The 16709-nt window shown below is 35.8% G+C and overlaps 1 protein-coding gene across 13 annotated transcripts in view; it reads right to left on the bottom strand.

The window, feature by feature from the left end:
* LOC139971570 (fibroblast growth factor receptor-like) overlaps positions 1 to 16709 on the bottom strand; it is a 189551-nt gene that overhangs the window by 35534 nt on the left and 137308 nt on the right. For all 13 annotated transcript variants that reach the window (XM_071978161.1, XM_071978166.1, XM_071978162.1 and 10 more), the window contains one exon: positions 11113 to 11187. In XM_071978161.1, the coding sequence (XP_071834262.1) occupies positions 11113 to 11187 (75 nt within the window). The remainder of the gene's footprint in view (positions 1 to 11112; positions 11188 to 16709) is intronic.

Genomic DNA, 16709 nt, shown 5'->3' with positions numbered 1-16709 from the left:
AGGGTTTGCACCTTGGCTCTGATAAAAGCCAAATATTTAATCATAACTGATCTATTGTAAAATTAGTGTGACAGGCTCTGGTGCTTGCAACTCTCCCCCCCCCCCCCCCTGCCCAGCCCACATCCTTCACAATGGTGGCATTGTTGGTCAAATCTAATAATAGACCACTCTATTGAAGCTAACAAAGTTAGGCTTTCAAAACAGGAGAACAGGCATCTGCATTAAATTAGCTGCGTAAAAGTGAAAGAAGATTAATCGAGAATTAATATTAGTAAACAAAATACGGTGAGACGTTGCACTAATTTAAGTTTGATATTTTGATTGAACTTATATGTCATTATAATGCCAGTACTAAATTCAACCTTTGAAATGTTCCAACTTTGACACACAAAAAATGCAGATTTTGGATGAAACTCTCGATTTTTATTGATAAGGCCTCGACAGGTTTAATTGCTTTGAATAGGAGCGTGTAAAAGCAGTCAATGACTAGTGTCTCTGGAATGAAGTTGGCAACTAGCTTTTTCCGACACATTTCCCTCGAGATTAAGTTTCAAGTGACATATCCGGAAATTAAGATCAACGTTTAAATTAGGGATGCACTTTTTAACTACTTCCGGATTCCATCTCTCTTTCTTCGTGGCACAATTGGGACTCAAGTAGAAAAAAAAAAAAAATAATCATAATCTAATTCCAGAAAATTTGATCTGAATAAGGAAACTTAGGAAATGACACGTTTGTAGTAGGTAAGAGCTGGACAATCGAGATAGTTCAAACTTGATAACAAGATTGGAAGGAATTCATAATGCAGTGTGTAATATCACTGTTGAATTAAATCAGGAATTACATGATGATTCCACTTATTTACTCAACATCTGACTTTTACACCTCTGCTTGCTCTGAGCTCCCCCCCCCCCCAGACTTCCCAAAACAAAAATAAGAAAGATTTAAACAAAGGCAATGAATGCAAGATAAATGCAACCTTTTACTTATTAGAATCAAGTCCGCTTGTGATGGGCAAAAATAGTTCATTGATGAAAAGATGGGAGAGGGGGGGGGGGGGGTGAAGGAATTGGGGTTTATTACATATTTATATATAGTTTTTGTAGCATCTAGCTTACTTTTCAAATTTCTGCTATTGCATAAGGGCTCATAAACATATTGTCCTAACATCACCATGACTGTTACCTAGGCAGACCTATACCTCAAAGCCTAAATTATTCTCAACCAGTGATTTGACAGAGATATATACACCCATAACTTTTCCCTTCATGTTGCTGGAGAATTTGTCAATCCTAATTTGCACATGAAGTGCCAATTGGTTTGAATAAAATCACTTTGACTTTTTAACGGGTATTAGCAACACTTACTGTACAGCTGGTTATCAATATTGTCCGCCAAATTTCTGACTCTCAAAATTATTCGGAGAAATTCATTGAGGTGAGTTCAATTTAGACCATTTAATCCCTCAGTGTGTTCAATTGCTTTGAGGATGACAGTAAAATGCTTAATGAAGTCTGAGCATTAGTGACCATTCTTGGATTTTTCTAGCAAATTTGGAGGAAGTGGGGAGGGGGGGGGACAGGGGCGGGTGGGACAATGCTGATGAAAAAGGTATTTTTGTAATGTATTTATATGGTCTCAATAAAACCTCTATCTGTTCAAGGTAGTAAATGTCAACTCCCTAGCTCCCCTTGCCCTGCCCTTTGCCCTCCCCTTCTCCTCACCCTTTTTGAAACTGCTGCTACTCACAAAAGTACATGAGCTATATTTAAGATTGCTCCCAGGATATAAACCATAATTTCTTAAGTATAGTCTTTCAAAGTAAGCATGCATGAATCTACAATTATATATAGTACTATTATAAATCCTTCAAAATTAATGTAATTCTTGAATCAAAAGTACACAATATCATTGCACTAATGAAAAACCTGAAGATAGCAACGTGTCGATTCAGGTCATTATTATTTAGTATTTACTTCTGTAGGTACTTTTATGAAAGTACAAGGACTTGGCAGCTGTCCTCAAGACTACATAGAAGGGTTGTATTGTAATTCACAGATGACAGCGCCAACATATGGCCCTTGGGCAAGCTCAGTGAAACTTTTGATGGGAATTTTGCAAGAGCACGATCATTGAAGTACCTTCATTTTGAAGAAGTTAAAGATCTATATTGTGTTTCTCTGGAATTTTTTAGCATTCCATTGACACATTCATTTACATATCAGCAACTAGCGATTGATGAATGAGCTAGAGATTACTGTGATGGAATTTTTACTCGGCGAACACTAATTAACCAGTAATTAAATCTTTTCGTAAAGATTGGCAAATTTTGTTGGTCCAAACAATTATGCATGCACACAACACCTTTCTTATTCATATTTTAAATCAACCAATGAAATCTTCTGTATCATGTGGTGTCAGAGAAATACGAAACCACCTGTTTTGCTCATTTTATACATAAATTGATGTACTACTTAATGTGATTGAGCTGTGCGTTTCAGCAATTTTCTTTACAGGTAACAATCACAACCAATCAAAACCTTCAAAGAAGAAAAATAAGCTCTTAGTAGACATAAATATATATTAAGTATGCGTATTGAAGCTTGCGTAAACACGAACGAGCTAGCTAGCCTAACAGGGACAAATCATAGACTGTATGTATAGTATTTGCAGAATGTATGTACTAACGTTAGTGTGTATTAGACATTCGTGAAATGAATAAATTATTTTCAAATGCAAAACGTATGAATACCCTAAATTATAGCCTAGACTTACGCTATGGTCCTAATGCATTAGGCCTTTCATATAATCTATGGTATGCTCTGAGACTTTTGCTTTTCAAAATTTCAATTTAAGGTGTTGTTCACAAATTGATCAATCAGAGTGTGGGTATTTTCTATCATGTCCAATTCGTGATTGACAACATGTTATACCATAGTCAGTCATTGCCGTCTTTGAGCTTGGATTTTCTGTAAACTAATTTTTGTTGTTGAAATTATTGTCTTCTTTAATGAGGGTAGTCCTGCTCAGTGATGCTTTTAGTGATGATTTTCCTTGTTTATATCGTAAATTTGTGCAGTTCAGTTTTGAACTTTGGGGTGACACTTAAACGGCATATGCTCCTTTAATAAAAATGGCAAGCCCACGCAACAGATGACTAGTATGATTGAGCAAAGCATGTTCACTTCCTGTATAGCTTCTATGCATTCTGACAGACCTGTGTTTATCAAAGTACATAGCTCAAGAAACTGAATTAAGATATTAAAGGCATTGAAGACTCGCCCCAAACCGCGTGCAGCCCTCTGAAAAAAGTTAACTTTCCGTTGCTTGCAAGTGAAGTTTTCTTCTTGTCGCTACAAAATGCAGACAGTAATGAAACGTGATACGTTATCTTTTACCTAGACCTGAGATGTCCATTGCTGCTATGTACACTGTGTTGTGCAGGGGCGTATCCAGGGGGGGCGCAACAGGCGCGCGCCCCCCCTATTGGCCGTCACCAAAAAAAAAAAAAAAAAAAAAATGATGACGACCTTTATGTGAGATGTCGGTGATCGCTCAACCCACCCCCCCCCTCCCGTATGCTTTATTTTTTGTTTGCCAAAAAAAGGTTCTGGCGAAGTTCGGCGGCATAATAGTTTTAGAAACATAGATGGTAATTGTGTTTGTATTATCACTATAAACACTAAATGACATGCCAGCCATACTAAATTGTGCATTTTGTGTCCATATTTACTGGAAATGTTGCTTATTATTAAGGTCGAAAAATGGATCACATATGGCCATGGGCGGCGATCCTGGGTGGAGGGGGGATATATCCCCCCATGAAAATGGGTGGAGGGGATGTAATGCACCATATCCCCCCCCACCAAATGCCAGGGATAAGAATATTTTCATGCCTACATTTATGCATCTTCGTTATAATGTACGGCTCTTTTTTAGCTTCATTTCTCGCCTACCATAAACGCAGTGCGATCTTTTCAAATAACGCGTCTTTATAAAGCAAAAATAGTTGACTGTAGGCTTCATTGGCCCTATAACAACAAAATGTATTATTGCGCCCACGGTATTGATATAGTACATATATGCACCCTCATAGTATTCATATAGGCCCTATAGTAGGCCTACACACGTACATGTTCCCTCGAACAGCTGAGAATCTCATGTAACCAGGGTAATGCTTAATACACGTTTCACCTGGATGCCCTAGCAATCGGTACCTAGGAATGTAACTATGTGTAATTGTGTATTGCATGTGTATAGGCCTATAATAGCCTGCATGAGGCCATTTTCTTCATCGAATAATATAACAGAGCTCTCGAACATTCTAACGTTGCGCCTGAAACAAGATTGACAGGAGCAATTTTCCCAAAATAACACCCGAAATTTAAAAAAAAAAGTATTTTGGATCCTGATTATGAGATATTACATGACATCCCTTTTTTAAAGTTGGGTATATGCCGCTTGGAAACCTCGAGAAGTGCCGTTTCCGGCCATCTAGAGGGTTTGTTAATCCCAAAATTTTCTTGTACGCTTCGCGCCAACCCATGGTGGTGCTACGCTTAGATAGTCAACAAGGTCATATCCCCTCCCCCCCCCACTCGGAAGTACGGATCGCCGCCTATGCATATGACACCATTTGCATTTCAGCCCTTCTTTGAAAGCAAAAATTGTACACCCCTCCCCTTAGACCCATCCCCCAGGACGGCGATCATTCATGCCTGGCGCCCCCCCTATTGGAAAATCCTGGATACGCCCCTGGTTGTGGGTATTGATCGTAGCTGTATGTATTGACTGTACACTAGTGTCTAATTACCGAAGGTAGCAAGCTGTGTGTATATTTTCTGGAATCGGTTGTGGTGTCTAGCACTTATGTTACACCTCATTGGAAACTAGGTCAGATTACCGGTATGAGACGTTTCTTTGTGCGTGAGTCTTCATACCCTTTACGGCAGTAACATAGTCAATGAAAAACCAGGGTGGGAAGGAGATATTGGTGGGGGGATGGGGGCAGGGGTGGAAGGGAGATTTGGGGGAGGTGGAAAGGAAGAAGAGGAAGAGTGGGCATGGTGGAGGGGACAGAGATCTGAAAGGAACATTTTAATCGTTTGAAAATGTTCCAGAATCTTAGCTTCACAACATACCTGAATTTTACTGCTTAAATTGACCCTATTGGTGTATTGAAATTATGAATGATATGAACTTAATTACTAACAGATTTCTATAGATACAAAACTAAGTTTGTTTATGAACTGAAAGGCAACTATAAGGAAAATTAAAACATTAATAAACAACTTTCCAATTGTAAAATGTTTCAACTTCCAAATTACCCATGAATGTCCAGCGGCCATGTTTGTTCCAGAAAAAAATGCCTTGCCATCTTTAATTCTACCTTTTCAAAAACTTGGCCAAAGAAAAGAGGCTAACATGGAGAATACCCTGATTGTTGAAACCTCTTAAAAGGCAATGCAGACATGTGTTGGGCTGAAAGGACTTTAATTTCCTGCTTTTTCATTGTCAGACAGGCAGCGGTTTCCATGGCGCCCAAGTATTTGCTAATACCTGCAGTTAACACAGAGAAGTTCTGAATATGTCAGAATACATGTATGCACACATCAAACGTGCACCCTCTTTGCCCGGCCCCCAAATATTTGACTACCTCGTTCTGGCATTTGTCTTTATTTAAAATTAAAAGTGCTCAACAGCTGTTGAGACTAGATTAAAAGTTTTTGTTCTGTTCCTTCAGGATATTGTCAAATTGATCGATGGAGGTCGTGGCATGTATGCAGCAGTGGAAGGCCCTTTTATTTCTGGAGAGAAAAAAATATTGTTTTCAAGAATCCTCCTTTTTTTATGGAATATATTTGAGAGGCTGCTTTTATACCGAAAAGCTGCTCCTCGAGTTGGTTGCAGGGGGGTATACCATTAAATCTGACTTAAAGTACCTACGATGTCAGGTGCATGATGAGGATGCATGAGTTTGGCGAGTGAATTCTGCAAATATAGCTATACACATCGTACCAAACTTACATTTGAATTAGACAAAAAAGACACGGTGAAAAGAAAAAAAACAACAACATACTTACGAAAAAACAAACAAGTTGAATTGTGAAATTAACCAATCAACCGATTACCTGGTTGATTGTATAATATTGTTTATGGGGACTCAGAGACAAACAATTAAGATGATAAATCTTAACAACGCTGAGCCCTGTTTGTGATTGTGGGAGATCAAAGAAGGGGGGCAGGTGGGGTTGGGGGGGGGAGAGGAGTAGGTCTTAAAGGCATTGAAGACTCGCCCCAAACCTTGTGCGGCCATCTGAAAAAGTTAACTTTCTGTTGCTTGCAAGTAACGTTTTGTTCGTGTCGCTACAAAATGCAGACAGTAATGAAACATGATACCTTATTTGTTATCTTTAGCTGGACCTGAGATGTCCATCGCTGTATCGTTTGTACACTGTGCTGTGGGTATTGACCGCAGCTGTATATACTGACTGTACACTAGTGTCTAATTACTGATGGTAACAAGCTGTGTGTGTATTTTCTGGGATCGATGGTGGTGTTTAAAACTTCTGTTACACCTCATTCGAAGCTAGGTCAAATTACCGGCATTAGACGTTTCTTTTTGTGCGAGTCTTCACACCCTTTAAGGGGCCTTCTATACTCATGATATGAGAGTTTGTATAAGGCCAAGTTACTGTCAATATGGTCACCTTTGGTCAAAATTCTTAAACTGTTTTTATTAAAACCTTCCAGGAAATATTCCTTACTGGGACATTCAGTAATCTTGTGTGTTCCTTAAAAATGTCTGAGAACAATTTGGAGAGTAAATTTGACCCTGAGGAAAGTACTTTTTGAAAACTTCTAGCAATTATAGCGTGCTATAATTTGGGGCCTATAACTGACTACCTTTAAACATTTTCATAATTATAGGATTCATCTCTCTATTTGCTTTTATTTGTGTCGTTCTTCCAGTTCCAAACAGCCCCAACATTAGAATAGTATACTGCCTCACACAAACTATAGCTTGTATAGACAATGTGACATACATAGTATTGCCTGTAGTTACAGACCGGGTACAACTAATACCTACTATACATAAAAGTAATGTTACAAAACAATCACAGCCATAATTACTGAAAGACAGATCACCACTTAATCAATTGTGAATTCAATGAAATTGACTACTAATAATTAAGCTACCAATGCCAATAACATAGGATGCTGAGGTGGGCTGCAGTATTCTATGTACAGTCAGAGTGTAGGCCTATATAGGACATCATGCTATTGTGATATATACAGTTTCACACTTTAGACACTGCAGAGATAATCCCAATTGTTAGATTAAATTCTGTCATATCCTAGCTGACCAGGATTTGGCAGGTGCTAGCAGCTTTTCTTTTTGACACAGTGATTAAATCGATTTTGAGTGACCATTTCTTGGATGTTATTTAGCATATTCAGTTTTAGCATTCATGTGGCACCTTGGAGTCAATGCACCTTCCATGATGACACATAACTTGAATTTCATACACTGCAGCCACTCATGTATGCTGTCAATACAAGCTGTTAAATATGTAACTTTCTTAGACAGATCTAATTGGAGTCTATAATAGAAAGCAAACAGCCTAAAAGCCACACTCGGGTATAAATCAGCGATCCTTAATGACCTGCACGAGGTGTTGTGTATTTACCAAACGAGTATCTCAATTAAGCAGGGTAAGGTGAATATAAAACTGTAGCTTAACTCACAAATCATGGCTTTAATAGCACTCAATGGCTCACCTAATAGCTCTATCTCTCTCTCCTTCTCTCTATATAGGATTAAACTTATTTTTAGACACTCTTCATCGGTGAAATAAAACCCTTTCAAATGAAATGCAAATTGAGTTGACATTTTGTATATTAATGTTTTATATATTTAAATATTTGTTTACATTTGATTTATTTTATACATTTGATATATTTGATACATTTGATATATTTTATATCTTTTTACATATTTTATACATTTGATATATTTTATACATATTATATATTTTATATGTTTCCATAGTTTATATATATTTTATATCTTTTTACATATTTTATACATTTGATATATTTTATACATATTATATATTTTATGTTTCCATAGTTTATATATATTTGATATACTTGTATATTTTTTATACATTTGATATATTTTATACATATTATATATTTTATATGTTTCCATAGTTTATATATATTTGATATACTTATATATTTTTTATATATTTGATTTATTTATATTTTTGAGATACTCAATATATTTTATACATATATTTTTATATTGTTGTATTTGATATACTTTACATATTTGATATACTTATATATATATTATATTTTTATATATTTGATATATTAGATTTATTTTATATGTTTGATATACTTTACATATTTGATATACTTATATATATATTATATTTTTATATATTTGATATATTAGATTTATTTTATATGTTTGATATACTTTATATATTTGATATACCTTATTATATGTTATGTTACATATTTTATATACTTAATAATTTGATATATCTAAAAAAAAAATGTTTTTCTGTATTACTTTGTTCTATTTAACACTTCTATAATGTTTGTCTATACTTTCTGTTTAATGATATTGTTTTACATTCCTATTTATAAATATGTATTTTATATATTTATACTGGATTTTAATAAACTTCAAACATGACAGTCTCTGAGTAACCGATTAAAGTGGTTCTTATTTGACACAGTTGTTGCTTTTCAGTTTTTAAGTTTGGGCACAAAATTGATTCTGTGTGCTCAATCCAAATTCTTTATTGTATAAAAACCATCATATAAGGTCAGATGGCTGTAGCAGAATTGTTTGAAATAATATTTGTTTGTATGTGTAAGAAATAGTGCTAGGTTACTAGGTCAGACAGTATAATGGTTTGAAACATCTCATAGATAAGATATGGTTGTTACATAGTTTAGTAGGTAAGACATTGGTTTGAAACATTCAATTTAGCTGAGAGATAATCCTTACATCCTTAGCTATTAGATCACAGAGTACAATTTCTGATTAAAATATTCACTTTTAGGTTTAAAGGTATATTTTTACATGGGATACTGGCCTTACTGGGTCAAATGGCAAAATGGATTAAACCATAATAGAATGATGGTCCATACATGGTTGAGTATGTTAATAAGTAATAATTATTGGCTTCAAATGTTCAGTTATATATGGGATAGTCCTAGCATCTAGTTTACTAGGTCAAATGGCAAAATGGTTTGAACTATAATAGATAGACAGTCCATACATGGTTGAGTATATTAATCAGTAGTAATTAATAGCTTCAAATATTCAGTTAAATGTACGATAGTCCTAACATCTAGATTACTAGGTCAAATGGCAAAATGGTTTGAACCATAATAGATAGATAGTCCATACATGGTTGAGTATATTAATCAGTAGTAATTAATAGCTTCAAATATTCAGTTAAATGTACGATAGTGATCCTTACATCTAGGTTACTAGGTCAGTTGGGAAAACGGTTTGAAACATAATAGTTGAGTTAAGGTCAGACAGTTCATTGGCTTCAACCATTCCTTTTTAGGTAAGATAGTTCTTGCATGCATGTTTTAATGGGTCAGACAGTATAATTAACAGTTCAAACTAATCTATTATTTAGTATCCTTCTCTCTCGATCTCGTTTCCAGTGTGATTCATGTCTACAAAACACTCACGTAAACTTGAATTGCTGTACTAGCATCATCCCCTGACAAAACCAAACTAACACGAGGACGCGCCTCTTTAAACATTTTGGTATGATTCCTTTAACAACAGACGACCATTAAAAAAGCAATTTATCACCATGAAGAAGACTTGTATGGCACTTTTGAAAAGTTCAAGAGGAAGATAAAGAAGAACGAAACCGAGAAAAAGAAAAGAAAAACATAGAAATGCTGTTGAACTTCAGAACTAATACAAATTACTCCGATGAGAGTCTCTTCAGAGGTTGCTGGATAGATATATATGCTGTAACTTGAAGATATTACAAAGATAAACAAAACCTGTCTTTGATCAATGTCTTCTCAAGGTTTTACCCCTGAAAATCATTTACCCAACAAGTTTAGTTTGTCCTACTTTTTTTAATGTGAGAAATATTGATTAAATATTAACATAAACTATATATGTCTACATTTTGAAAATTTTGTAATAATAACATGTCGATATATAACTGCACTTAACACGAGAACTCAATAATGAAGCATGTAGACAAACAGACACATAGACACGCACGCACACACGCGCACCAAAGACAGTATCTATGCCTGGTGCCTAATTTCAACACAAAGTTGTAAAGGTATAAACAATTAAACAATGTACAACTGTTGTCTCTCCTCTGGATTATGTCTTCAATTTTTTAGTTTGAAAATGTTGTAATAATAACATGACATTATAACTACACTTAATACAAGAACTAAATAATTAACATGCAGACATACACACACATACGCACAAGAAGTATAACAATGTAGGCCTACTCTGGATTATGTCTTCAGTTTTTCAGTTTGAAAATGTTGTAATATTAACATGACATTATAACTGCACTTAATACAAGAACTAAATAATTAACATGCAGACACACACATACGCACAAGAAGTATAACAATGTAGGCCTATAGCTGTCTGCTCTCCTCTGGATTATGTCTTCAGTTTTTCACTGACATCGCAGATAATCCTGTTGTTGAACTGTAAAGTTCTTTGTTATATTTGCCAATGTTCGGTATGTCCTCTGACCAACATGATTCTCAAAGACAGGCTGAATTCCTGGATGGTGCATAAATTAGCTTAATATGTAGGTTAGGTTGTTTTCTGTGAATATGTCAACGTTTAGTGTTGTGTTTGCCTCTTTGTATGATTATAGTGAAGCTGTGAGACTTTAAATTTAGCTGTTAGATGTTGTCAATGCTCTTTCTGTATGCCTCCGAGCGTGATTCGATCTTGAATCGACATAAATCCCTCAAGAGTGCTTTAAGTGATAGCTATGTGATGTCGCTGACAAGCCACAGGGCATCGTAGAAACTGGGGGAGGGAAATACAGTATATCCTGAAATACTTACACATATCTGATCATACTCTTCCACTGTAGTTGGACAATCTGCCTGCCAGCAATCATCATCATTGCTTTTGGCTTCCTGCAAAACAAAAAAACACAGCATGTACATTTAAAATAAATAATTAAATAATGTGAAAGAAAAGCATGAAATATTCAAAATAACTGATTAAGCTGATAATTATTCTAGTGGTTTAAGCATTGCCATGGTTCATTTCATTTTGACATTTTTCTATAGTTCCATACCTGTTCGATTTTGATTCTAATTTTTGCTTTTATATTTGCTTTACCAACAGCTCCCTTCTTCGGGGTACCAAGTTGTTTCGAGTAGGGTATATATAGTACGGTTTTGAATGTTCAGCAAAACATATCTGGATATTAATATAGGATCGAGCAAGTCCGCAAGGTAACACAAATCCCCACATAGCTATGTGAAATAATTTCTTCTCTTAACTTTGTTGGAAAATCCCTTATGGCATATCAGATGATGAAAATTGTCTATTTAGAACTTCAGGCAATATATACCCCACTATCTTTGAAGATGAATTACAGTATTTCCAATATTTATTCGGAAGTAATTTATGTTTGTACGGTTCCTTGAGACCTAATTTACTCGCCATAAGACACAAGGTTCTATAATTCCTTTCCCTAAATGGATGAGAACAACAGTTTCACACTGAGTGTATGATGTTGTTGTTTTTTTGTTACCATGGAGACCGTTTTTTATCATATAGTGTCATTACAACTACATTAGCGACTGGCTCCCCAAAGATTGAGCTGACCAAAAAAACATGATTAAAGAGCTCGGAAAACTTCAGTCCCATTTCTTGGTTAATGGCATATTATACTGACAAGGTAGTGATACTAATATGCTCTTATAATGTGAGTGTCTACAAATGGGTGGTACTAACAATTCAAATGCTAATGGAAAGATATTGACGTTATTTGGCACAGAAATATTCTGTGATTTAAGTGGATATATAGTCCACACATGAAAATGATAAAACTTACTGGTTTAAATATTGACGAGTGACGAGCTTACCTGTCTCCTCACAACCTTAGCACCTCATTCTACCGTGTCTAGTATGCCCTGGTAATCTTTTAAAATTGTGCACCCTCAGCGACCGGCTCCTCCGGTCGTTGCCCTTCCTTCTCATGAATGAGGTGCTAAGGTTGTGAGGAGACAGGTAAGCAAGGAACAAAGTAAATATACCTAATCATATTGATGAGACAAAAATATCTAACACAACTGTAGCTGAAGACTACCATTGCAATATCTTGTCCCAAAACTTGAGGTATGGTGGGTTGAATTGTAACCAATTTTGAGTGTTTTAATCATTAACCGCCGTCTACTCCAGGAAGTGGATCGCACTAGAAGGGTAGTGACTATACGTGATATGTCATCTGGGTAAATTGTATTTCCAAAGCTTTACTTTCCTATCATAATCTCTCCTTTCCACTTAGGCCTATATCCTCAAAATATGATCCGTTTGGAATTTAGAATTTCATCAACAATGCAGCAACCTTTTGTAGAAATATGAATTTTTTTGCCCCCTTAGTGGATGATAAATCATTAAAATATTGCACAGAAATACCAACGACCTTTTAAGATTAATAGCCATGATAACGTCATGCATGCTGATGTATTGCCAGATGCATTCACAAAGTTATCACCAATGACAAATATTTCCCGTACAAAATGTTACGAGGTTGCGGTTCTAACTTAAAGCAACATTGATATTTGTCTATTTCGTTTGAATTTGTTATCAACTTGAGCCAATGGAATCGATCCCTGTAGGATAAATATCCTAAGTTACCGACTAGTGTGTCAAGGTTTCATTGGAAAAGATAAATTATTTATTTATTTATTTAACTTAAAAGATATCCACTTGAGAAAACAAAAGCTCAGTAGAGCAAAGCAAAAGCAAAATACACTAACAAACAACATGCGGCTATGTAATACTTTATAAATTACACAATAGAATTTATAATTCAAATGGTTGACATCAAACCACTTTGCTAGATTGACTCGGGTGTCTTAGTTAAACATGAATGTTACATGGCTGAATCCGAGAACCTCAAGAATCATCTTATTTTTGCTACAGGGTGCGAAAACCGTGATTTTGGTCTTTTTCTGAATATTCATATAGAATATATGTAAAACAATTTTGTGAATACGGCATATTTTACCACACTGCCACAGATGCAAGTACTTCATGTTAGAAAAATCGGCTGTATAGTAAAACACGTGTACAAACAAGCGAACAAACAGATAATTTGAAAACTGTCATTAATGTTTTGTTGTCATTAATGTTGTTGTCATTTATGTTTTGTTATGATTACGATTTACTGGAATATGCTTTAATAGCGGCATATAATGGCTAGGTCCCACTTATGTGCATGTAGATGAAAGTGTGCAGGAGGGCTTATAGGAAATCTTTTATGTCTCAAATCAGTTGGTCTTTACGGCTATATATCAGGCAAGTGATATCTATTTCCTGTGGGATCTAACGTTGCGTTGCTGTGTTCACCCATCCTTGGACCAACCAATCTCCTTCCCAGTTACATAAATGCCTGTGGCCTGTTTGCCAGGCCACAAATAGCTAGTCTTTCAGGTTTAGTGGTTTAGTTAGATACTGTCAACTCATTTCCAGCAGATGATCACATTAGCAGAGGCACCATGCAGTTATAAGTTTATCCAAACAATTTATTTTGGTGCACCAAATCTCTTCGAATCCCTCCTCCCAGTGGAACTGAAAGAGGGTTACAACTTTCGCAACAAACTGAATTTTCCTTTCACAGCATCGTAAAAATTACTTTAAAGGGAGTGAAGACTCGCGCACAAAAAACCTCTGATGCCAGTAATCTGACCTAGTTTCAAATGAGGTGTAACAGAAGTGTTAGACACCCCCATTGATCCCAGAAAATACACACACAGCTTGGTAATTAGATATAGTGTACAGTCAACACATGCAGCTACGGTCAATACCCACAACACAGTGTACATAGCATTGATGAACATCTCAAGTCTAGATAAAAAATAACCAAGGTATCACGTTTCATTACTGTCTGCATTTTGTAGCGACAAGAAAAAACTTCACTTGCAAGCAACGGAAAGTTAACTTTTTTCAGAGGGCGGCACGCAGTTTGGGGCTAGTCTTCAATGCCTTTATCTTCCGTTGATTGCAGCAGTCTGCTGCTCTGCTTCAAGGCTCGTCTTTGTGTACAGCTATCAAAGTATAGTAATAAAGCAGCAGGTAAATGTCAGCTGTACTTTTACAAGCCAACTGATTCCAAACTGTAAGGGCGGGGATTAACATACTTTAAAGAAAAATACCCCAAAACATCGGAATTAAAAATGCTTAATCCAAAGGACAGGGACTTTGATGATGTCAAACAAGCCCTACAGAGAATAGATTAAAGATAAGAAAACCAACAGAAAAAGAATAAAAGTAGGCCTCTGAAAGATTCCTCCTTCTGAGGGTATGTTAAGTTTTTTTGCTAGCAATTTGTAATGCCCTTGTGGTTTCCTAATAATCCACTTAGAAATCCAGGTGATTTCTCTAACTCTTAGACTGATCTCTATATATGGAAAATCCATGTGAACTTTTTTTATGACCATAACCTCATGGTACGTTGTAATCCACAGGGGAGGATTGAGGCCGGGACAAAATTAATAGGATGTATGAATAAATATAGATAAAAATCATAGATATCAATATTTAATTGTCTAACTTTGATAAGTATCGTTTTTTCGTGTATTTCTGAACAGTTAAAAACAACTGTCCTATCAAAACTGTCGGTGGTGAATATTTAAAAAGTCTGACGAATTTTCTAAAAACTGCAGTTGCAATTGCTGGCAGATCAAAGGGTATAGTACTTGTTTTGTGACCATTTCAAGGGGGCAGGAATGATCAAAATCAATAAGTAGTCCCATTTTATGCAGATTTAAGAACAGGTGAGTCTAATGAGGACTAAATTATAGGCCTTGTTTTACATACAAGAATGCAAGGAGGATCACTGCAGAGATCTTGCTTTCCATCTGGGAGGTAATAAAGCTGACCGTGGAGGCATCCTCATTTGAGAACGGGTGATATGGATCATTGTCCAAATAAAGAGCATTGTATTGAGCAAGCTTGAAAAAGGTCAATTAGATGAGTGCCTACAAATCAAGTACTTATTTATAGTGCTCCAGTGGGTCCCCACCCCTCCCCCTCCCCCCGGTCTTCAGACTATCGCTGGTCTTTGTTTATGCAGAAGTGACACGGACGAGGAACCGGATATTTCCAGTTGTGTAACCCAAGAACATTCACACCACAATCTTGAATGCCCTTGCGGGGTAAGGCTTCTCCCAGATAAGGAGACTGTGATTGCAGGGTCTGATCCTTAGGTTCAAAGGTCATCACACTGCAAATTTGATTGCCCTCAAATGTGAACAATTACAGGCCTTAGCTGCGGCCAGAGGTATATAGGCTCTCTTTAAATATCTTGCCCTAACATGCACTGCCCTAATTGGGCTTAATTTGTTGCACAGTGAGCATATCTACACCTTTCTATAGGAGCTTGGATCCCTGAAATGTGCCCCCATGCATGCTAAAAAGATTATGATCATGCCATTGGCGAATATAACACATGCATGCATGACTTCATCTTTGCATCCAGAGGGCAGTGATCATACTGACTATTATCAATCAGTTTACATCGAAAGTACTTAATCAGGCTCCTCAGGTAAGAATTATATAACTTGTTATATATGACAGTTTTCTCGATCTGCTATGTTAGTGTCGATAATTATCATTTTAGCCTCCAAAGATAGTAACTTCTAACGTTGTTCATTTCGTAGAAGCAACTCTTGATGCTGGAATAGAGACTAGTTAGGTTGGATTAGACTCAGCCATAGTCCACTGTTTTGTTCTTTATTAAAGGTGATAAGTTTTCCCCCAAAATAATCTAGAAATTCAGATAATAGTCACCGCAATGATCAAATTTCAACATGGCATCTCGCTGCTGCCAATGACTCTAAATGCAGTTTTCTCACTGAGACAATTAATTGTCTATTTTAAATAAATCCTGAAATGTATATGAAAGAGTAGAAGAATCAGAAATTCCAGGAAAATGTATTTGAAACCTTTTAGCAAAATTTAAAGAAAAATATTTTCAGGCTAAAATGAAACTGATAACCTTATAAATCTATACTTAGATCTCTATGTGTTTATACAACTTACAATTTTTTAATATGCGACTGAACTGTTTTAATTATGAAAAGTCTTTATCTAATTGCCCACAAGTTATGTAATGAACAATTACTCAAGTCACTTTATTTACGATGCTCATGTGTCATAATTTTATCATTTGACGGTTCAAATGCTTTATTCATGCATTCTTTGCTAAAATATTAAACTGTTTTTTCCTCCTGTTTAGTACTTCACATATCAGTTGACCATGCACTTAATAGTGTAAAGTTCAACATATATAAGCTAGATTAAAGGATTAAAGAAGAAAACCTGAATAGGAGAATGGTTACATTGGAAAGAGTTGAGACAATTGCTTGGGTCTCTGCCATGCATATATACATGTAATTAAGTAACTATAGCAACCTGTGCC

The sequence above is a fragment of the Apostichopus japonicus genome, chromosome 8 (genome assembly GCF_037975245.1).
Source record: "Apostichopus japonicus isolate 1M-3 chromosome 8, ASM3797524v1, whole genome shotgun sequence".
Classification (NCBI taxonomy): Eukaryota; Metazoa; Echinodermata; class Holothuroidea; order Aspidochirotida; family Stichopodidae; genus Apostichopus; species Apostichopus japonicus.
The sequence above is the reverse complement of the archived record's forward strand: the minus strand, read 5'-3'. Positions and strand labels throughout refer to the sequence as shown.